This window comes from Epinephelus lanceolatus, chromosome 19 (assembly GCF_041903045.1).
Source record: "Epinephelus lanceolatus isolate andai-2023 chromosome 19, ASM4190304v1, whole genome shotgun sequence".
NCBI lineage: Eukaryota > Metazoa > Chordata > Actinopteri > Perciformes > Serranidae > Epinephelus > Epinephelus lanceolatus.
In genome coordinates this window covers 8,872,025-8,897,011 of record NC_135752.1, presented here as the reverse complement: position 1 = coordinate 8,897,011, position 24,987 = coordinate 8,872,025, and the positions used below count along the sequence as shown (strand labels likewise).

General features: G+C 39.9%; 1 protein-coding gene across 6 annotated transcripts in view; it reads right to left on the bottom strand.

Annotated features, from left to right (window-relative positions):
* LOC117269682 (endophilin-B2-like) overlaps positions 1-19,677 on the bottom strand; it is a 38,578-nt gene extending 18,901 nt beyond the window's left edge. The window contains exons 1-6 of one of the 6 annotated variants that reach the window (XM_078162394.1): positions 19,405-19,677; positions 17,393-17,534; positions 15,377-15,505; positions 12,353-12,486; positions 10,236-10,328; positions 5,630-5,692 (exon numbers count right to left, since the gene is read on the bottom strand). In XM_078162394.1, coding sequence (XP_078018520.1) covers positions 5,630-5,692; positions 10,236-10,328; positions 12,353-12,486; positions 15,377-15,505; positions 17,393-17,534; positions 19,405-19,542 — 699 coding nt within the window. In that variant the 5' untranslated portion in view covers positions 19,543-19,677. The remainder of the gene's footprint in view (positions 1-5,629; positions 5,693-10,235; positions 10,329-12,352; positions 12,487-15,376; positions 15,506-17,392; positions 17,535-19,404) is intronic. The other 5 variants (XM_033646904.2, XM_078162395.1, XM_033646905.2 and 2 more) reach the window with 5 other exon arrangements.
* Between the last annotated feature and the right edge of the window lie 5,310 nt (positions 19,678-24,987).

The window sequence follows — 24,987 nt, the reverse complement described above, 5'->3', positions numbered from 1 at the left end:
TATTCCAACATGTTAAACAGATAGTTTGGATTTTTTGAAGTGTGGTTGTATGAGGTATTTATCCATAGTCAATGCATAACCTATGGCAGATATCGGTCGTCACGGCTCCAGTTTGGAGAAGCAGGCTGGAGTTCAACATGGAAGCTAAGCGATGTACCGCTGTGCAGGGGTCAGCAATAAAACATATTTTAGCCACCTATAAAAAGTTCCATTAATTAAGGTCTGATCCCACAGAAAGCATTTAACAGCTGGAGATGACTTTTTTTTGTAATTGTTTTTAATGAGAATTAAGCTTTTTGCTTGCTGTTTTTTCATTGCTTCGTGCCTCATGATTCTGCACTCTGGGTGCCTGACGGTTTTGCATAAGAGCTCTGAACTCCTCAAGCTGAAAAAACTTTAAGTCAGAGCGGAAAAGTGCCCCACTTCCTCTACATTTTTTCCTATTGTCCAATCGGATGATTCTAGAGGCAGGCTTTCTGCGGTGGTCACGACAACAAGTTTGCAGTTGGTAAACAATGGAGGAGAAACTGGTGGTAGCGGCTGCTGAATACCCAGAACTATATGACTTTACAAACCACAATTATCCTGATCTCAATAGAAAACAGCAAGCAAGTAAGCACACAAGTGCAGTACTTGAAACAGTCATCATGGAGGTGAAGCTCCTGGACCAACTGGTGGTGCTCCCTCTGATCCACCTTCTTTTTTAGGGTCTGATGTACCCATACAGATCAGCATTTCCCTGTGCCCAACAAACTATTTGCTGACAGCCTCTCGCCCTCAACCACAGCTACAGCAAGTACCCTCTGCCTGTCCATTTTAGGAACTCGATACTGATTACTGTGAAATAAATAAACGGTAGATTGATTATACAGGAAGGTTAGGGTAAGGAGGTGATGGGCTGGTTGCCTAACAACAATAAAAATGCACGGCAAGTATTTTGTTTTACTAGTGGCATTCACTTTTTTTAAAAAAAGAGGTAATGCAGTGCGCCTTGCATTTCGCAAATGCTTTCTGTGTGATCGGAGCCAAAGTGTTTCCTATATTTAGAGTATTTTCACAGCTTCAGTTTTATCTTTCCGTCAGACAGCCCATTCAAACAGGAAAGCTGATAACGGCTTCAGTTTCACATCTATGCTCTCTTAGGAGTCACCAGACTCCACTGACAGAAACAGTCATTTTGGCTCACTGGACACAGGAGCTGCTGGTCTACCGCTGCCTCGATCAGTTAGTTAGTTTAACGTTATTGTGTGACTTTGGTGAATTTGAACTAACCACTTTAAATACCAAAGTCACACAGTAACACAAAAAAATAACTGCTTGAGGCAGTGATAGACCGGCAGCTCCTATGTTCAGCAATGTTAAATCACTGTTTTTCTTAATGGTGTCTGGCTTTGATTAAAGTGAATTAAAGGCCCAGTGTGTAAAATGGTTTGAAAACAGTGACATCAGTGGTCAAATTCTAGATTGCAGGGCTCACTCGCTCACCCCTCCCGTCGGGTAATGAGGTGAATGTTTATTTAGAAATCTAAGCCATGTTACGATATTGTAATGAATCCCTCACGAGCAGGAGACCAGAGGAGTGTTCGGGAAAAAGGCCAGTTTATTTGAGCACTCCAGAAACTCCGGTAACACTCCACTCCATCCCAAACTCTGACTCTTCTAGCGTAACAGACACACTTCATAACTTTACACACATACTCGTTTGCCATACCGAGTGGGGACCCCCCTCCCCTCTCTGCTCCACCAATCTCCAGCCCGCACACTGACTGACAGCGTAGCCGGTAAACAGAGCTCAGCTGTTTATTTAGCCTAGCAATATCTCCGGACTATAGTAGCTGCAATGGACGACTTTGAACGCGATTTTGAAGAGTTTCTTGTAGCGGACACGACCCAGAGCCATACCTGTTTGAGCCGGAGCATACAGATGAGGAACTCCATGTGTTTGATGCTGAGCGGGTGAGAAAAGAGGCTGAATGCACAGAATGGGATTCGGTGCTACCATCGTTGGGAGATATATCATCAGGAGGAAAAGCGCTGCAGAGAGTGCATCACAAGGGGTGAAGTTGCGTCTTCTTTTCCTCGCAGATGACGGTTCGGGTTCATTCTCTCCTGTTGCGTGGTAAGTGTGGTCCATTCGCAAACTTTATAACTAAAAAAACTTTTCACTACTCTCTATCGACGAACTACTAACACTCTCTGCTGTTTCCTCCTCCTTCTTCCTTCCTTCCACTGTCTTCGTTGGTTCATTTATTATTCTCTGGCTGGCTGGACTGTCCACTCGGTCTGCCGTACATACATGGTGGCCCAAGATGGCAACCTCTCTAAAGCAAGGCCCTTGATATATATATATATATATATATACATATATATATATATATATATATATGTAAAAGCATAATTATAAGGCTACGAAAACCAAACGAATTTTATTTTATAGTGATCATACACTTGTATAAACATATTAATGGGGAGAATATTCAGATTCAGATTCAGATTGACAATAAACCATGCCAAATATTACACACTGGCCCTTTAATAGTTTCAGCGCCCCATCAGAAATCACTGTCTGACAGAAAGGTAAGGTGGTTAACAATACTATCAATATGGGGCGTCGGTGGCTTAGTGGATAGAGCAGGCGCCCCATGTACAAGGCTGTTGCTGCAGCGGCCCAGGTTCAAGTCCAGCCTGTGGCCCTTTGCTGCATGTCACCCCCCCCCCCCCCCCCCCCCCACACACACACACACACTTGGCTGTCCTATCCATTAAAGGGAAAATGCCCAAAAACATATCTTTAAAAAAAAAAAAAAAATACTACTAATATAACATACACTTAAATTGATAGTGATTGTTGTAGGTAGGACTTTCTTAGGTATTTAAAATGTGTTTTATTGCTGACCCTCCACATCAGTACATTGCTTAGCTTCTGGGTCAGACTCCAGCCCACATTTTCAAACTGGGGACATGCCGACTGACATCTACTGCAGGTCATAGATTGACAATGGATAAGTACCTCAGACAACCCCACTTGAAAAAATCTGAACTATCCCCTAAATAAGTTAGAAACTGGCCGATGAACTTTTTATAAACAGGACTTTTTAGTCAAACTGGCTGGATATTAAAGGGTTTAAAACAACTAATGATGCTGTCTGTCCTCATCACCCTTTTCCTTCCTGCATACTTGAAAATTGGCAAAGCAACTGTGAAATGAATCGGGTAGAATTATGGGGGGGTGGGGGAGGGGTCTTTACCACAAAACACAAACTAAATCACTGGAGACTGACCACTGACAATGAGCATGAACAGACAGCACAAAATAACAAAGTTCTAACCCTAATCTAATCCTATCCTGTTGCTAACAAATGTAAATGTGCACAACCTTCCTCTGCTCTGATTCACTGGGATCCGTTGCCACATCCCAGCTCTCCCAGCCACTCTGCAGCTGGTCCAGGTACAGAGCCAACACAAAGAAACACGCACTGAAAGTCAACAAGCCTCAAACATTTTAACTCTGTCTGACATACAGGAGGGCAAATGTGATCATCATACCATTTAAATTCCAATTAGACTGTGGTTCAGTCTGAACCTGGTTACCTTTTCCTTTACAAATCACCAAAAATGCAACTACAGGTCATTTTATAGCAGTTTAATGATTCCTCATTCAAGTAAGGTATTCCCATTTTCTGCTACTTTATACTTCTACTTCATTTCTAGTTGGCCACTAGATACTCTTCAGATAAAGTCTTAACATATAAAAATACGACCAATTTATAAAATATGATAAACTGTTATAGATTAAATGACCAAACAGCCACACCATCTATCTGTCTCCATCTTGCTGTGTAGTGAAGGTCTGGAACATCAGGGACCACATTATCATGTCATCCCTGACAATCTCATATATGCCTGTATTTTTCTACTGTTGTATTTGAATTCTTGTCAATAAACTAAACTAAAATCTTATTCAGCTACAGCATTCAAATTCCACTTAAACCTTAAGATAGGGTATCCATATTCAATATCTTTCAGGAATTGACCAAAGTAACTCAGTACCAAGTGGTATTGAAACATCTCCAGTCAAATGATCCTTGTATGTGATCCTTTTTGCACCCTAATCTAGAGAAAAAGACTATTTGAACAGTTTTGCTTGCAGCCAATCACAAGTGTTCTTTATTTTCCAGTCATTTGTTGCTCCTGCCCCAACTGTTTTTAAACAATTGCAGGCATCTAATTCAATACAACTGAATATAGGTTAAAGGATGACTTTGGCATTTTTCAACCTCAAATAATAATCATCCATAATATTGACAATTCAAATTCCAAAAACTACTTGAGTTATTATACTCTCTCCAAATCTCACTTATGTTTCCACTGTTGTGTTCCTGCAACAAGTGACATCTGGTGATGTTTCAGAAAGAGACTTCTGCTTAAAGAGGCAATAACAAACAGAATGCATCACGTGAAAGGTAAAGAGACACCTCAGACACTTATAATATCAATCTGAGCCTGTCTGTGGTGAAAATAACCACTTTTAATGGACATACAGTGACAGTGTTTAGTTGCCCCACGTGCTTCCGTTATAGCCTGTTGCATGGCCGCCGGCCGCTGCCAACACGCTCACTACTGGACCAATTAAAAAAAAATTGCTGTTCACCAGTCTTTTTGACCAATTTGTGGGAAAATAGGGTCCATGTTGAAAAATGTTGAAGTTATCCTTTGAACAGGAATTGCAAATCATTGCACTCTGCTTTTATTTACATTTTACACAGTGTCTTATCTTTTTTGGAACAGGGGTTGTGCTCTCTTATAACCAGGGCAACTGTAAACTTGTCAGAGTTTATCAGAGACACATCATTATATACCAGTGTGGAGCTCTTGTGCTATATGTAGCTCTTACATGTAGCTCGTACATTGAAAAGACAAAGCATTTCTCACAGCGTTTGTATATCAAATAAAGAAGAAAGTAAGAACATTCAGGGGGTTTAAACAACAATAACAGAAGTTAAACATGCACAAACATGCTTTCATCAGAGGTATCATATTTATGTTGCAAAGGTCATGCAACAGTCTGACATGCCTAACTCATTCAAGTGTTAGAAATGCAGCCCTTTACTTGCATTTACTTTCAAACAATGAATCATTCAAAATTTATAATGTGTCCATCTTGCAGTGTTGTTTAATAGCTGCCATACCATATTGCTTAATTATACAGAAAACAGAGGTGGGCAACATTAACAGTGCAACTGGTGTATTGCTGTAAATGGTTTCTAGGTTTACGGTATTGGTATTGTAGTTGTAAATGTTAAAACATTTAACAATATATTTCCACAAATGTATTTGACATTAAAACTAATCTTCAAACCAAGTGAGGCTGAAGCAGCAAAGTGTGCCGAGTTTTGCAGCTTTTAATTCATTTATTTTTTTTTGCTCATAAACCCAACTTTTCATTTCTCTGTTATTTTTTTCCGAACAGCTATGTAGTCTGGCATTAACATTTTGTTGGTCTATTGGTGTCTGTGCTAAGGCTCCACCAAGTGTCCCAGTGCTCTATGACTATTAACGTGTTAGCCTAGCCCCTGCTCAGTGAAATAGACCCTGCATGTGTGCCACTCCTTTTACTCGGGACTCTTACCGCTGATGCACTGGCAGAAAGAACATAATTTCGAGGCCTTGTCTCCTGAAAATCAGGTGCAGCCTAAAAACAAGAGCAGGGAGGAGGAAACACATATTGGCACAGTCATGCAGTTACAATTGATTAGCAGAAAAACAATAAAAGTTAGCCAGGATTATACCAGCAGAAAGCACAACAGATCAGAAGCAGCACAGGTGCAGATCATTAACAACAAGTCCAAAGCAGAAGTAAGTGTAGTGCAGATAGCTGGTGGTGGTGGTGGTGGTGTGTGATATCAGAGTGCTTGAAATTATTTATGACTGTAAATAATTCATTGATTGCTGTTACAGCTAAAAATAGTTGGGAGTCAAATTACATTCTTATGTTGATGGATCTGCTCCCTCTTTTGTTGTGGTGTTGTAACCATTAGATTAAGTTTTTATTAGCTTGTTTAGGGTTCTCTATATTTTGGTCACATATATATATATATATATATATATATATATGTATATATATATATATATAAATGCAACACTTTTGTTTTTGCTCCCATTTTTCATGAGCTAAACTCAAAGATCTAAAACAACAAAACAACACCATTTCTCACCAATATTGTTCACAAATCTGTCTAAATCTGACCAACATTCCACAGGCCACAATCAACAACCTGATCAACTCTATGCGAAGGAGATGTGTTGCACTGCGTGAGGCAAATGGTGGTCACACCAGATACTGACTGGTTTTCTGACCCCCCAGATCCCCCCAATAAAGCAAAACTGCACACATTTCAGAGTGGCCTTTTATTGTGGCCAGCCTAAGGCACACCTGTACAATATCCATGCTGTCTAATCAGCATCTTGATATGCCACACCTGTGAGGTGGGATGGATTATCTCGACAAAGGAGAAGTGCTCACTAACACAATATTTGTGAGAAATAGTATTTTGTGTGTATAGAAAATGTTTTAGATCTTTGAAAAATGGGAACAAAAACAAAAGTGTTGTGTTTATATTTTTGTTCAGTGTATATACGTGTATATATGTACAGATGCTGCACAGAACCCTTAAATTCCCAGGCCTCTGGTAGAGGACCCGAGCTTGAGGAAGACACACACCACCCCCACCAAGTAGGGGTGAGGGAGATTTTTATATAGATTTTTTTATCAATTTATTTTTTTTCCTGAACACAGCTCACAGGCTCATGTGATCAATGTGAACCAGGCTCAGTACTGTCCAGTTGTCGCCTCCTGCTGGCTCTGAACGTCCCAACCTTGCATTGAGCACAAGCCTGATTGTAATGTTATTCAGCTATCTTTAGGCTTTGCTCAGACTGTGTGATTATACAAAGCTGGCTTTAGGAGTATTTTTGGCCATTTTTTGCCTTTATTGATAGGGCTGCTAAGGTAGACAGGAAAGGAAATCAAATCCATCCACTGCAGAAGACTCAGCATATATGGGGTGCACACTCTACCAGGTGAGCTAGAGGTCGCCCCAAACTGGCTCACTTTTAACCTAAATGCAAATGCTCCATAACATGTTAAGTATACAAGATTAGATCAAAATATGTCAGTGATGACAAATTTTGGTATTCATTTTTGGCTGGACATGGCCAGCCCTGTAAAAAAAAAATCTGTCCTTGACTTAGTGAGTGAGTGATGAATTTACACCACTGCATTGATGTAAGAGAGAAAGATGAGATGAAAGAAGGATCCAAAAAACTTTTAAACACAGGAAGTCTGGGTGTGACTCAGACTGGCTTGAAATACTGCACCAAAGTGTAAGCCTTGGTTGCACTGTACTTCAAATGGTGAGTTTTTAAGCTTTAAAAGAATGTCCACAGGAAACAATGTGTCCTCAGCAGGCTTTATGAGACGCAGATAATCCTTAATTATTTATTTCAAACATACAGTAGCTGAACCATATCTTGTGATATACTATGTCAGTACACTTATAGTGTTTTTCAACAGGTTCTCATCCCAGGTTGTCAAATATCGACACTTTCTTGCACCTTCAGTGTGTGCTACCGATGCTGTAGGCACCCTCTGATGGCTGTATGTGACACATGGCTGTCTCCTGAGTGAAACTTGTAAAACGTGGTTAAGGTTGTCAAACGGTCGCAGTTAGGTTTAGGCAGTAAAACTATTTGGTTAGACTTATAAAAAGGAGCATGTTTTTTGGTTAAAATAAGCACATAACATGGAGTAAATACATCATGTGAGTGATTCACACGTTGCACGGACGTGCCTTACACAACATTAAGTTAAAACAGTACTGACTTTTGGTTTCCAAAAGTGTCTTTTGGATGCGGTCTCCTGGATGAAAGCCTTATTTTGTCTGAGTCGTGTTGGCAGGTATGCTTTTCTGTTGTTTTACTGATGTGTCATATTCAATGTTACGAACATGCCGGAAAAGGTGGTTACACATAACATGGACAGCAGCATGGCAGTCAGTGAAAATGTTGCAGTGGTTACTTCTTTTTTTTATATTGGAGCTGGAGTTGATAAAATACTCTTGACCACCCCAGAGTCATTTGTCCCGGGAGTAGATGCTGATTATAACCTTTCCCACTAAAGACAAAACAAGATGTTAGTGGATGTTAGTGTGTTTTTTTTGTCAAGTGGGAAAGGGGCTTCAAAGAACAAATATTACTGGGACCACTACAGAAGACTGCAGATAAACATTTAATATCCAGGAATTCATATTACAGATAGATAGAGATTGATGAGGCACAATAGTTGAGTTTTTGAAGGTCAAACTCTTAGTATTTCAGTAAGTAAAGATGTTGTTTAACTTTGGTGTTTTGCCAAGAATATGCTGACTTTTCTTCTTCTATGGGTAATATGATTCACACTGATTTTTGACCCATGAACATGATGTCAAACAATGCAGACCCAATTTAAAAAGTCCATACTACTTATTCCATACTTCATCTTCCTATTCTTATTATATTGTATAAACTTTTGCATTGCTGAATGTTATGTGTGCTACAGTAACCTAATATCCCTGCTGATATCACTGCCCAGTGTGTCATATTAGATACTCCAGTCATGGTTGTGGTCATGTAACAACTCTGCCTCTTTCAGACACAAAGGTGGAAACCCCAGAGTCGGGTGATTATCAGCTTCATGATACCAGTTATCCAGGACCAACAGTGTTTGGCTAAGTGAAGCCAGTTAACCAAAAGAGAGCCAGTTTCTTGATGAAGGCCCCTGGTCTCTTTTGTTTTAATCATGCTTGATTTTTTTTTATGTTTGCTGATTGTGTCATTGTGACCAATGGAATTTCAGCAGAGTATGCTACCAGCCTTTCAATGAAACTTTAATGAATGAGTGTTGCTATGACTTTTCTGTGGCAACAAGTTGTGATGGCTTCACACAAAGCATCTTGTAGTCAGCATTAAAAAGCTTATCTTACTGAGGTGGAGATAGATGCAAGAGGCACGGCAGGTAGAATCACTGATGTATGGCAGCCAGCAGAGCATCTGAGAAGCTTTTAAATTAAATGTTAAGGGGCAGGTAGTCAGTGCAGCCATGCCATCTGAAGGAGCAACCAACTCAGTGTAACACAAGAGGAACAAAATGACTGCAAAAGTTAAAGAAACCAAGACCTTATCACCTGACATAAAAATCCATCTGTTAGTAGCTATGTCAGAGTTGTTTGCTTCTTGCTATTCCATATCATATGTGATATTGCTGTTCTGCCCTTCTTTGAACTTTTTTAGTCTTATTATGTACAGATATGGTAGAGAACAGCTGGCCCAAGATGCAACACACCAACTGTGTTAATTATTTAACATAAAATGTACAAGCTGTGAGGCCCGCTTGTCTCACTGCAATCATCCTTTGTCATCTTTAAAGCTGGATTCATCCTTTTTTGGCCACTATGCATTATATTTTCATGTTATTATGTAGCTGATGTATTGACACTATAATTTTCAACAATGCATGTGGTTTGGTTTACGCACAAACCCACTTGATTATAGTTTTGAAAAAAATCATGTTTTGTTTTAAAATACCTGCTTGTGGAGCACAATCCCCATTCGAAAAACAGCTATGGGTTGCTGCTAAACACCCACATATGGTGGCTAAAATGCCGCTGGAAATACAGCGATGACTTGTTCAAACACAAGTTGTTTTGTTTGTTGGTCTTGAACAGTGGTCTGCAGCTTGACAGGCATCTTGCCTATGTGACACACCGTCCACCATCCCCTCGAACCTTAAGATGACAAAGTCAGCTTATATATTATGTAACTGCATAAGTGTTGATATGACACATATGAAACACACTAATGTAACGTGTTTGCAGAAACATTCACTGCTAATATTTTCTTCTGGGCTGGGAGATAAAATGTCAGTGTTGTGTTCACAGCTTTTCCCGCTGCCCCTTAGATGCCAAAAGAAATTACTACTACTTTAAGAAGTTATAGATTAAATAGTAAAAGTGGATGTTATAGTACCACCACCTGCAGATTCAGTGGGATCACTGTTGCCTAAAGAGTTTTGACTCTCTGCAGTTTGGTTGCTGTGGGTCTCATGTTTACTGTGATTCAAGTGATATTACAGAAGACAGGAAAAGGAAGAAGAACAGCAGCCAAAAAACAACAGTAACAGTGTGAAGTTTTGAACTCACCGCTGCTTTGGCTTCTGCCTGCTTGGCTTTTTTCAGGCGGGCTTTGCAGATGTCAAGATCCAGCCGTCGATTCTCCAGAAGTCGTCTCTCTTTCTGCAGAGGACAGGAGTCATCAAATCAGAAACCAGGCATCTGCTGCAGAGAACAAACCCTGCAACACTAGGTTTTTTATTCAGCTAACAGTACAGTGAAGCAACCAGCTCTGTTTAAGAAGAAATTCTATAGAAATTGGCAAAATCAGTTTTAGTGCACAAGTGTTGATGAGTGCCTATAAAGCGGCAACCTCTGGGGCTGAAAAATAAAACCAGTGCAAAATTGCCAAAAACTGCAGTTCCTCTGATTCCATGCTCTTGGATTCAGTCAATGTCCATAAACCCCATGTTAAAATGAAATGAACGTTTACAGCCTTGTACAAAAAAACAGTTTTGGTTTCAACATTTATGACAATTGTATGCAGGGGGTTTAACTAATATGTGTACATGTTATGAAGGCCTATACTTATGCATAATTAACAAACATTAGTTGGGTAGTGTAACCACGGTAAATGGTAAAAGCGCTTTTTACATAACGAGTCACATTCACCCATTCACACACACATTCATACACTGGTGGCCGAGACTACCATACAACTGCTACTCAGTTTTTTTTTTAAGTCACTCACACACCGATGGAACAGCCATCAGGAGCAATTTAGGCTTCAGTATCTTGCTCAAGGATGCTTTGGCATGCAGACTGGAGGAGCTGGGGATCAAACCAATGATCTTCCGATTGGTGGACTACCCGCTCTACCTCTGAGCCACAGCCGGAGGTTATCTGGGGTAACCCCAGATTAAAAGAGTATAGGTGTAGCTGTAGCTGTCACTATTTCATTGTGTTTTCAGTTCATTCAAGTTATTTGCAACATTTTGGTCATCTAAAAAAAGTCTTGTTCAGTGTTTGGTCATACTAAGAGACCCTCTGATGAGTCTGATGTTCAGTTTCTCTTGAAAGTACATTTTGTTTTAACAGTTTTAAGCCTGTTAGTTTTTACTAGCAAAAATTAGCATTATCACAGTTAACCATAGCTGCAAATGCACCATGCTAACCAAGATAGCAGTTAGCGTTATCCCCACCATTTTGTTCAATTTTAATCACTTCTGGCACCAAAAATCCAAGATGGCGACGACAAAAGAAAGCTGAATATGAGGCTTCACAATGGTGGTTACGTCCATCTATGTGTCCATGGCAATATACTACTCCTACAACTTGGGGGTATTCATACAAACAGAATGTGTTTAAGCACTGAGGACTTCCAGTGTAGTAGTGAGTAGAAGTGTTCCAAGGGGCTGTGCACATGCTGCCTTTTTTGTACCCTCAAATCCATTGTTTTCAGTGTAGATGCATTGCAGGTGCACTCAAATGCCAGAGTGATGCCGTTGCAACACGCATGCGTTCCCGAGCACCTATTTTCAGTGCACAATAGCTGCGTCCTGCGATAAACAGCATTCAGCTTTTGAAATGCAGCAGCATGCACTGTATGTCATGTGATGGGAAACAACCAATCACGGCCCAGAAATATCTTTCCCCTCGTCCGGAAATACAGAGCCATAGAATAGAACATCTATTCAAGGGCTCTGCGTAAATACCAGTCTGTGGTAAATATAAAGAAGTTGATCATTTTAGTGCAGGGCTACATGTCTACATACATACTGTGTGACGGACAATATCTTAGGCCCAAAACAGTGTCTTGAAGAAGATCAGCTCTGCACTAAGGATTTCTGTTAAATAGGCTAGGATACTGTGCTCTGCTTGTTATGGTTGCTTAGCAATTTAAGACGCAACCTGTCTCTGCATCCTGAAAGCTGGCACAAAGTAGGCACAATAGTTGCGCACGGCGCCCCATTTTTCATTTTTCCAGCAGTTAAAGACGCAGCATTTGTATGGCCCCCAAAAGATGAACTCTGTTTATCAGGGTGCCGCTGTTGCGTCCTGAAAAACAGACGCTTGGGAACGTGTGAGCCTGGTGTTTGAGCATACCTGCCGCACGTCCACATTGAAACCTATGAAGTTGAGGATGCAAAAAATGCATCATGTGTACAACCCTTAAGAGAATAAAACTGTCAGTCAGTTAGTCTTACTGATATAGTCCTCCAGTCTCCTTCCAGGAAGTTGCGTAGCGGAGTGAGGAAGGTGGCAGCTGAGGTTTGGAGGAGCTCGCGCTCAGCTCCCCCCAATCTTTTCTGGTACTCTCCCACTGTGATAAGGGTACTGCCTAAAAATACACACATGCACACATTTATAACATAATATGTAAAATTGGACTGAAAAATTGACTAGTTTGATTGTCCAGAATAACTGAAATAGCTGGCTACTGGTAACAGCTGAAACTTCAGATTACAAGTGAAGCTATGGTAAAAATGGTGTAACTGAGGAGGAGGGAGGGTCAGTGGACTGCTAATGCTAACTGTAGACTAATGCTTAAGAAGGCTAATGCTACAGATAAATTGGGGACTCATATGCTGGACAACTGCAAGCATGCTTTATAGACATTCAGACATCATGCTTGAAAAGTAAAAAAAAAAAAAAAAAAAAAATCACATTTATGCTATTCTGGAAGCTGAGCATTTTTTAAGACAAACCTAACAGCATATCTGTCAGTACGCTTACATGCATAGTTAAGTCAAGCTAAGGTTATAGCTCCACTGGACCATTAAATGGGACTACTGTCCTAGTCCCAGTACACAAGCACGGGAGGGGAATCAATTTGTTGACCAAAGTTTGTCCAGAGTCCTGCAGGTTATACCATATTTTCTTCACTGCGTCTTTGTATAACATCTCTGTAAAGGTTTTTGTCGGATGCAATAAAACTCAAAAAATGTGTGCAATGGCCTTAAACCTCTGTGCAAATCTTGTTTATGCATTGCAAAGCTTTTTTATCTGTTCACAAAATGTCACACACAGCTACAGATATCTTTACGGATGCCAAAATGTAATCTATTTGTTCCATTTTTTTCTACATATATAAACATTTGAATTTATTTGATCAAAATGTCTTTACACATTCAGATACAGTCATATACAGCTCCATATCTTTTGTCCCTATTTGGACTCCATAGTCCTGGATATTTTCTGTGTCAGGAAAACATGGAGACTAGACCTTGTGCAATGAGTTATGCAGCAGTGTGTGAGCATTTAGACCTAGATGTGAGTATGTGTGTGTTTGTGTGAGGGGGTGGGGGTGTATTTGAGCTCAGTAACTCGACCGCCATTGTTTTCCCTGCATCAAAATGGGGTATGAAATACACTGAACAAAAATATAAACACAACACTTTTGTTTTTGCTCCCATTTTTCATGAGCTGAACTCAAAGATCTAAAACATTTTCTATATACACCAACGACCATTTCTCACAAATATTGTTCACAAATCTGTCTAAATCTGTGTTAGTGAGCACTTCTCCTTTGGCAAGATAATCCATCCCACCTCACAGGTGTGGCATATCAAGATGCTGATTAAACAGCATGAATATTGCACAGGTGTGCCTTAGGCTGGCCACAATAAAAGGCTACTCTGAAATGTGCAGTTTTGCTTTACTGGTGGGGTCTGGGGGGGTCAGAAAACCAGTCAATATCTGGTGTGACCACCATTGGCCTCACGCAGTGCAACACATCTCCTTTGCATAGAGTTGATCAAGTTGTTGATTGTGGCCTGTGGAATGCTGGTCCACTCCTCTTCAATGGCTGTGCGAAGTTGCTGGATATTGGCAGGAACTGGAACACGTTGTCGTATACGCCGATCCAGAGCATCCCAAACATGCTCAGTGGGTGACATGTCCGGTGAGTATGCTGGCCATGCAAGAACTGGGATGTTTTCAGCTTCCAGGAATTGTGTACAGATCCTTGCAACATGGGGCCGTGCATTATCATGCTGCAACATGAGGTGATGGTCGTGGATGAATGGCACAACAATGGGCCTGAGGATCTCGTCACGGTATCTCTGTGCATTCAAAATGCTATCAATAAAATGCACCTGTGTTCGTTGTCCATAACAAACGCCTGCACATACCATAACCCCACCGCCACCATGGGCCACTCAATCCACAACGTTGACAGCAGCAAACCGCTGCCCTGGACAGTGAAAACCGGGATTCATCTGTGAAGAGAACACCTCTCCAATGTGCCAGATGCCATCGGATGTAAGCATTTGCCCACTCAAATCGGCTACGACGACGAACTGCAGTCAGGTCGAGACCCCGATGAGGACGACGAGCATGCAGATGAGCTTCCCTGAGATGGTTTCTTACAGTTTGTGCAGAAATTCTTTGGTTATGCAAACCGATTGTTGCAGCAGCTGTCTGGGTGGCTGGTCTCAGACGATCTTGGAGGTGAACATGCTGGATGTGGAGGTCCTGGGCTGGTGTGGTTACACGTGGTCTGCGGTTGTGAGGCCGGTTGGATGTACTGTCAAACTGTCTGAAACGCCTTTGGAGACGGCTTATGGTAGAGAAATGAACATTCAATTTACGGGCAACAGCTCTGGTGGACATTCCTGCAGTCAGCATGCCAATTGCACGCTCCCTCAAAACTTGCGACATCTGTGGCATTGTGCTGTGTGATAAAACTGAACATTTCAGAGTGGCCTTTTATTGTGGCCAGCCTAAGGCACACCTGTGCAATATTCATGCTGTCTAATCAGCATCTTGATATGCCACACCTGTGAGGTGGGATGGATTATCTCGCCAAAGGAGAAGTGCTCACTAACACAGATTTAGACAGATTTGTGAACAATATTTGTGAGAAATGGTCTTTTGTGTATATAGAAAATGTTTTAGATCTTTGAGTTCAGCTCATGAAAAATGGGAGCAAAAACAAAAGTGTTGCGTTTATATTTTTGTTCAGTGTAATAAAAATCTTTATGATTCTACCTTTAAAGAATTCAGTCCTGCAACACTGAACTTTAATGTACAGACTGATGTTCACCCTGCAGTTCATAGCTGCTTTTTGGTATGTGAGTTTTAGGTCACAGACCGATCTATCAACTAGTTCATGACTGTTGCTAATAGAAAGAAAGCTGCTTCAGGAAAGCATCCCAAGCCCTAAAGTACTTCATGAGATCAAAACTGTCTGATGTAACATTATCAGTTTCAGTAACAGCACCACTAACCATATGGCGTCCCTGAACCAAACTCATTGGCAGCTTCCAGCATGTACTGTCCCAGCAGCTCTGCATTAGTCGTCCTGGAAGGGAGCTTCTTATCCAGCTTGTCATAGATGAACTCCTCTATTCGAGCACCTGGATAACAGGTCATAAAGAGACAACTGTGAAAGTGTACACACAATGTGGAAAACATGGTTGTGCCTGTTTGATTCAGAGTAGGGTGAGAATTGTTAAAGTGGGACACTTTCTGAAAATTTTCATCCTGGAACAATTTACTGAATCATCCCAATGCTTAAGTTTTTATTACAATTCTATAAACATTAACCCCCCTGACTACAATATACAGAAGAAAAAGTAAAGAAACATCAAGCACAGAATTGATGACTCCATTATATTTTGATATAAAAACAGAGAAATTAAATAAGATAAGTGATGTCTTTAAATATAACCATAATGAAAATACAACAACACATCTGAGATTCTTACATGAAACAAAAAGTATTTAGCATCTCAACATTATTTTTTCTTGCCCTTCTCTCTCAGAAGGGCTCTCAAAACAATTTGATGAAAAATACCAAGCTAAAATTAGAGAACAATGCATAGGCCTACTGTTACATTACTAATTTCAACATTTTATTAAGCGTCTTCAAATAACCATATAATGGAAATACAACACAATTAAGATATTTATTGTTGCCTTTCTTTTCTTGCCATTGACCTCTGGAATTAACATGAATTATTACTTTATTTAAAAAAATGTATATGTTTATAATTTATTGAAAATGTTCTATTGCCTACATCTTAGATGAACAAGTAAAATAGCTAGGAATAGCTACCTGGAGATTTTATTGGTGTGATAACATTTTTTTTTTAAGCAAGCTATAAAAACGGCTATGCTAGGTCTTCTACCCTGGCAACGGCTATCGTCAGTGAGGAGGCATACCAAAAAAAAAAAAAAAAAAAAAAAAAAAATCAGTATCAGGCAAATAAATGACAAGTTTCTTGTTAAAACAAGATGTTCATTATGTTTTTAACAAAAAAAATCTTGTTATTATAACATAAAAAAAAGTTGTAAACATGGAAAAACATCTTGTTCATGCTGACAGCAATTACTTAAACCTCTGCCATTCTAACAATTATCACGCCATCAGAAGTGCTTGCAGGTGTCCCTCTGCTTGGGAAGTCATTAGTAATTAAACACTTGTTTATATCCACACATAGTGGGTCCATTCACTGTACAGCAGACTAGCTCTCCTCTTAGTGCATAACAGTATTCACTCTCATTTCAACATGTGAAGTGACACAATCTATCATGTTCAGACAGAAATGACAGCGTGTAGCCATACTGTAGGTCTGTATGTGCTACACTGTATATCATCTGTACTGTTTCATGTTGATGAGGCTCAAGTGCAATGAGTTCACACAATCTTTCCTTACACAGTACCCTGGGAAATGACTTACCAGTGTGGTCAACTGGAGCATGGAGGGTTAAAAAAATACACAGAGTTAGACATTACTACCAAAGTCCATTCTACTATTCTATCCTCTCTAAGTCTATTACAGGTTAATGTAGGAGTATGAAAATCTATAAGTGTGATATAAAAAATCGCTTAGTGAAAAAATTGAGTTGCTGAGCTAAAATTGCACAATTACACTGTGACATCTAAGTTATTTCAATCTGCTCAAAGAGGGCAGCCTTTAAACAAGTTATACAGATATTTCTCCAACAGATTTCAAAATGACAAAACGGTTTGCCTCCTGCTTGTTTGAAACATATGTTTCAAACAATATTTATGGAGTCCCTGAATGAAAATGGAAAATGCTTTTTTTTCTTTTTCTTTTTTTTTTACAATCGATTTAAATTAAAAAAAAAAATGTGTTTTACAATTTTTTTATTTTTCTTATTCAATTACACTTTTTACTAATCAGAAAGCCATAAATGGTATTTGTTTCTTTTGGGACTCCATATGAGGAGATGTAACATGTAGTTGGGAGGTCACATGTCTTTTTCTCGTCTCTCACTTGGGTTGGGCTGTAGAAGCACCTCAGTTTGTCTCAAGATCTTTTCAGTCCAGTTCTTGGTGCAGTCGGCCCGAGTGATCAGGTTCTCTAAGTGTGGATCCAGCTCTGTCTTCTCAGCCTGGCCCAGCTTCTCCTCTGTGAACTGGGAGACAAAATCAGGGTGCTGAGTGTGTATCACATCACTTCAAGGAATGTACACACAATAACAAGTGAAGAGACTAATTCTTGAGCTTCAAGCATCTAAGTGTATTAGTTGATATGTATAAGCTTTATTTGTGCTAATGTTTTGGCAACATGCAGCAATTTATATATATATATATATATATATATATATTATATATATATATATATATATATATATATATATACATACATATGCACATATACACACACACACACACACATATATATATATATATATATATATATATATGTTACCAGGATGTTCTACGTCCAGTTGGATTTTGCAGTATGCAAGCCAGCATGCTGTTCTGGCTATTCTGACCCACAATCCTCTGCTCAACAAAAGATACCTCACATCAACTGTCAGAAGTCGCAATGATGGATGACAGCCCATTCAGGTGACTGATGACCAGTCGATTAGTAATAACAGTAATATTAACTGTTTAATTAAACAAAATAATCATAAATATATCCAACAACAAAAGGGCATATGTATTAAATGACAATGACAGAGAAATGTATAGCCCATGTAATGTTACTATCGAGTTCAGGGCATAGCGTTATGAAGCATGCCCCAATTGTGTGCATACTCCATGCCAGGACAGCTGCGGTACCTACTAAAAGTAAAAAGAAACAGTATGCAATTTGGAAGACACCCCAGGCTTTTTTTGGCTTTGGCAACTTTCATTGGAATAAACTGGACCCCAACCCTGACACTGTATCCAGTTCTCTTTATACATCCTTGGGACTGACGCCATACCCTGGAGTACACTTTTATCACTGCAGCAAGTTAAGAAGTCAAACTAGTGGAGGTCTGCAGAACCAAGATATTTAACTGCTGTTAAGTTGCTCTCTAAAGGCAACAAGATATATAGGCTATATAAGCAAATGCAGAGAGTGGGAGGAAATCAACAGCCAGATCTGTCCAATGAATTTAAAACTGTCAAAACAGTACCACGTTTACTCAAAGGAAGCTGACAGATGCGCCATGCCAAGAATTCCCTTTTAAAATATCCAAATTTAAAGCTTTCTTGAATATCAGCAGAGATACATTTTTGATACAACACTATTAAAGGCCGTTTACTGGTCGTTGGGTTGTTTAGGTGCATTCGGCATACAAATTGTCCACAAAAATAACATACTTTAAGGGAAATTTTAGGGTTTATATGCGATTACACCGTTTACTCCCACCTCAGGCGATGTATTTTGAAAGGACGTGCTGTCTTGAGCCCAAGGGAAACTAATGACAAAAAACTAATAATTAATTCATAGAGATTCTTCTTGGTGTATCACGTGGATGCCGAATTTTTTTGTGAACCCAACTGATTTGTGAGCGGAGGTAGGTTTGATTCTACTGGTTATGCGAAGTTCTTAATACAAAGGGAATGGTTAGATTTCCAATTATTTGACTGGGATTCGGTGTCAAGTTTTATCAAATACATAATATTTGGCAGCAATTGGAACAGGTATACATGAATAACATAATTACTATACATCAAGAGCTCATGTCTCGTCTCTGCTGCGTGTTCCATAAAGCTCACTCCTGTTGGTGTCTTGGAGGGGAGCAGGGAGTCTGCTGATGTCACATGGGTGACTCGATCACAGCCATCAATAATGGATCTCGAGGCTTGACAAACCTTTATCGGCTTACACCGTTGGCCGTGATCATCAGAATACACAGTATGTCGATGTTCATCTTTACCATTGTCATTTAAAACACCATAATCTGATCTGTGAGTGTTGAATAAATCGCGCACAACGGCCCACAGCTATTTTTTATCCATGCAGGATGCAGTAACAGTTTGATGGTAAATCAATCTACATTTTACCGGAGGCTGCTCGCTCTGCTGCACGAATGTCCAGGAAATGATTTGCAGTTTACCTGCACAGCCCGAGTGAAGAAGACTCCTGCACCAGAAGCCAGTTTTTTGACGTTGAAATCCATGGTGCCGTGTTGTGCTGAGCATACAGGCAGGGCTTGTTTGTCTCCCTGCAGAGGGAATTCTCCGGATCAGCTGAGATGATGTAGCAGCAGACGCAGGACTGAAGCTATAATCCGCTTCGTTGACGATCGGAAATCTGCTCTCCGCCCTGCGCTTAAAGAGACCACTGCACCGGGCTGCAAGTCACGACTCCCTCTGTTGTCACCCTGCAGCATGTAGGCTGCTGCACCCCCACCGTGACCTCAGGTTACACGTCCACACAAAGTAAAAACAATTTCAACTCAGTACTCATCGTGTGAAGTAGTTCCAATGAAAACTTTGAGGTTGGTGGATCATCCAGATGCACTTTACTTTCAGTTTATTGATCCCATTCAAAGCAGATATAGACACCCCCCATACATAACCACAGATTAAGTGTTTATTAATTTAATTAATATCAATTTAATATTTTTTTAGGAGGATTTGTACAGATAATGTACTTTTAACAAGTACGAGTGTCATATGAGTAATGGCAATGGGATTCCCTGATGGCAGTGGCCCCCTCAGCAGGATGATGCACCATGACCCACCACAAAAACTGTTCAGCTATATGACAAAGAACTCAAGGTGTCGACCTGGCCACAAAATTCCCCAGATCCCAATCTGAGTATCTGTGGGACATGCCTGTACCTCAGGTACCCCCAAGCCCCCTTGTATCAGACTTGGCTCTGACCTGTCGCGTAGAGATGCACGAGTACACCACTATCTGTATCTGTATCTGTTCAACCAACTAAATTATCAGTATCCATATCTGTACTTGGCCATCGGGGAGTGCTGTTAACATGAGGGCTTTACTTCGTCTGCAATAGTGTATGGGTAGATGGAGTGGGTTAAGTGACATCCACATTGCATTGTAACAAGGTAAATGATATGTCTTACAAATAATGGAAAGGACCCTACAGAGAGAGAAAGCCTTTTCCCCTACCTGTAGCTCATTCTGTTCTGTTTTGTGTACAAGTCTTGCTTAGGGAGAAGTCTTATTTTGAAATCTTGCAGACTTTTTCACATTGTCACAGACAGATACAGTTGCATGCAAAGTTTGGCACCCCTGGTCAAAATTTCCTTTACTGTGAGTAGTCTAGGAAGTAGAAGATGAACTGATCTTGTGGTTTTCAGAGTATAACGTGACGCGCTGTCTCTCTGTGTCTGAAGGCCGACGCAGAAGTTAGCGTCACTACGGTTCCCTTGTCAAAAACCCAATGGGATTTTTCCTCTGTGGCAAATAAAACGTTTATGGAGCTTACTCTATTGTTCAACAAGGAAATCTTTACAAATGAACGCCACTTTTATGATTTTTGAAGCCTATATGGAATCGCCAGAAGTAAAAGCTAACGTTAGGCTATAAACAAACAACAATACGGTTGCATGACCAGCATCATCACCATAACAAAACTAAGTTTGTGTTTGGTTCAGTGTGAGGACGTTCTGTAGTCTCGTATAGCCAGTTATTAGCAACCACCTTTTTTCAGACACGTAGAAGCTTTTAAGTTCACAAGTGGGATATTCACTGACGTATTTTATGTCATAGAAAAAAATTAAGTTTCTTAAGTTTGTGTTAACCACAGACCTTATTACAGGCATCTAACCAAAAACCCATTAACAAAAACAAAAAAAAAACAAAAAAAAAACACTGACCTCGAGATGAAGGAGTCATAATATTCTAACTCATATCTGAGTTGTAGGATTCATTCCCAGGGCTCTCTATGGGTATTGACTCACTTTTGGAGTCAGCTTCAGGTGGCCATTAGAGGAACTGCAGTTTTGGCACTTTATTTGTTAGCTGTGAAGGTTGCAGCTTGCTCTCGTTTTTTTAGCTTAATGTCTGCATTTCATGTTGTTTTGTGTTATATAATTTAATACATTTTTAGTTGTAGTAGCAGTAGTGGTATGATTATCAATAGGTCTCAAATTTTATCCTGCTACCAAAACAATAATGGTATTTTTGGCTTCTCACCTAATGCTTTACCAAGCAAATAAAAGAAGCTGGAACCCAGCAGAGGGGATTTTTTTAATGATGTATTTTATTGAAGGAAAACTGCAAATCATACAGAATTATAACTGAAAGAATACTTCTCCCTCTGTTTTTCTTTCTTTAACAAACATCCTGTCCACCTCCCACTGATCTTCTCCCATCCCTACCTTGAAAGACCATGAAGCTACAGGTTCAACACACAATATTGATTCCATATAAAAAATAAAGCACACCAGAAAAAAGGGGAATAAGTAAATAAAAGAAAGTAAGGGAAAAAGGGGGAGAGGGTCTTTTAAACAAGACTGCGTGGGAGTAAATAGGAATATTGTACAATTACATGATACTCCTCTCCTATTCAGGAAGGAGTGTTAAAATGAACTATCAAGGATTGCTGTCTTTATAGAAACGGTCTTCAGAGCTTCTGAGAGTGAATTTGGTCTTCTCAAGTTTGAGAAAAAATACCAGGGGTCTCATTTATAAACATTACGTATGCACAAATCGAGGCCTGAAAGAGGCGTACACCACTCCCCATGCAAAAGTTGTGATCCATAAAAACAGACTGGAAACAGACGGGAAATTGTCTACGCAGATGGCAAGGTGAAAGCCTGATTGTAGAAATTGTTGAATATTTTTTGGCAGACACCATTTTTTTGTCCGTACGTACATTTTTAGTATGGATCCTGTGCAGTATTTCATAAAGGAAACCCTGGGTCTTTAAGCCAGACAGAGGATGATGGAGGGTTAGGGTACTTCCATTCAAGCAAAACTATGCGACAGGCTAATAGAGAGGCATATGCCACTATATTGGATTGTCCAGCAGTCAGAGTAGTAAGGTCCTGTGGAATCCCAAATGGGGCTATAAAAGTGTAGGGCTGCAAATCCTTTTTTAAAATTTCAGACAAGGTTCCAAAAACGTGGGCCCAGAAGCTCTTTTGTTTGGGACAAAGACAGAGCATGTGAGCAAGGTCTGCAGGGGTGTTACTGCAGCAATCATAGCCCGTCAACACTTAGGTAGATCTCTGCAAGTCTTGCCTTACTAAAGTGGATACGGTGCAAGACCTTGAAATGTAAGAGCCTTTAAAAAGTTCCATTAACATGTTCTCTTTCCCTGTGGAAATGACTCTCTTGTGCTCAGAGAACTGTTTTAATCATAGTGGAGAATTCCAGGCTCACCACTGCCTCACTCATTAGTTATAATGATTTAATAACTTGTAAAGAAAAGAGAAAGAAAAACAAGACAGGATTCCCATGTTTTACCACTCCATCTTTATTGCTTATTCATATCTTTACACTAATGGTCTGGTACTATTCAGAGCAGGAAAAAACTGGAATTCCATCCTGTTTGGATCAAATATTCTTCACTCCATTTTAGATTACACTTATCAGCAGTTACAAAAGAAATCAAGAAGGGTGTCGACAGACTTCAGAAACATACGAAATTAGTAGATGGAATTTGAAACAGTTTGTGACACAGCAGTTCCCCTGAAGCAGTATTTCACTTTAACTTTTTTTTTTTTTTTTTCAGCATATACATCTTCATAAATAACAGTCAACCCCCAACAGTAGCTACCTGCCATCACTGACATCCATGGGTTTTTTCAGCTCCAGGCGTGAGAATTAAAGTTGTCCAACTGATCATCTACTTTCTCTAGAGCAAATATCACACCTCTACTATGATATTTAATCAAACACAGCCTCTTAAGAACTAAAAAAATCACAACAGATTTTGTTCTGATCATGTGTGAAAGCATGTTAAGTTCTCTTCATACCCACACGTGTATTCCAAACAGAAACATTAAGAAAGTTTCAAATAAAGCTTTTCATCTCACACCACTGCCTACTTGAACATTAATTTCCACCATGACTGTGAAATAGTGATAGAAATAGAGCTGTACCAATCAGATTCCCATAAATCACACAAAGAAAAACTGTACATGAGAACCAAGAAACCAAGTCACTGGGTAAACCCAGCACAAGTGATATGAAATAGCTTACAAAAACATTAGTTAGGCATCACTCATGAACATAGTCCTTAACTGTATCTATGAATGACACACTGTACAGAGGCTGATACTGGCAACCAGCTCGAGCAAAACACACTGAGGTGCCAGTGTGCTACATACTGTAATAGAATCCACTCTGCAATATGCCTGGCCTTGTTCATCCATACCAAAACATTTCACATTGGGTATGCAATATGAGTGGTGATGCGGTTCCTTCACAGGCATGAATGTTCTGTTTCTGGCAACCCCTGGTTTAGTAGTCTAGTTCATGAAATTCAGTTAAATGAAAGCTTCACGCTCCAACCCACCTGTCAAATCCTATTGTCAGCATTAGCACTATGTTCACAAAGGTGACTTGAGTCTTTAATCCCTTCTCAAACTGATCATTCAAACTGATTCAGGTCATTTATTAAAGTGAAACTAAATTAAAATGGCAACAATATTTGAAGAATCAAATCAAGGTGGAAATATACTGTAGCACAGACCTAAAACACTAATTAAACAATTAAATAGGTGTTCAAATTTTAAAAACAGAAACATAATTCTGCAAAAATAATGGTAATTAAAGGTGGTATAGGCCATTTCATTTGGTGTCACTGGGTAAAAATCTTATACTAAACTTTAAACATATTGTTATTCAAGTTGACAGAAAGAACACTTGACTTCTGTACCTTCTCTTGGCTCTGTTTTCAGAAAATCTAGACTGTGCTGGGAGACTTTGGGAAATAACAGGTCATTTCAGAGAGAGGGTGTTCCTACTGGCAGTTCTACATGCAGATGTGCATGTATGTCTTTTTGGTGAAAGAATAGCCCCTTTTACACTGCCTGTTCAAGGCGGGAATATTGCAGTTATGCTGGCTCGTCGCTCTGTATGAAAGGTACAATTGCGCTATGGGGGACAGAGTTGTCTCACCTTTAGTTAAGCCACCACAGGAGGTAGTGACAGTGCCGGAACAGTGCCTGTGTAAACAGGACAGCCAGCAGGACCAGACCATGGGCAGGACAGGTGTGTCAAAAAAGCAGCTGTTAGCAGTTAGCAGCTAATTGAAAGAAGAACAATATCAGCTGTAAATGTCCGTAAACTGGGACAACAATGAGGTCCAGGAGCTCCTTACCCTCTGAGCAGAGGGCGAGATAAGCCACCATATCACAGACGGTAAATGATTGTAATTACCTCCGCCAAGGAGGTTATGTTTTCGCTGGCGTTTGTCTGCAAAATAACTTGAAAAGTTCTGGATGGATTTTGATGAAATTTTCAAGAAAGGTTGATACTGGGACAAGGAACAGATAATAAAATTTTGGTGGTGATCAGTTGAAGCGAAGTGGATAAAATCATAAAATGGCGGGAAATCTGAGCTGCTTGGCAGAGGTCTGCGCTCTCCGAGTGCTCTAGTTACCACTGTTACTGTTAAGAAAGCACTGCCAATGCAGCGAGCCAACGCTGCTGCATTACTT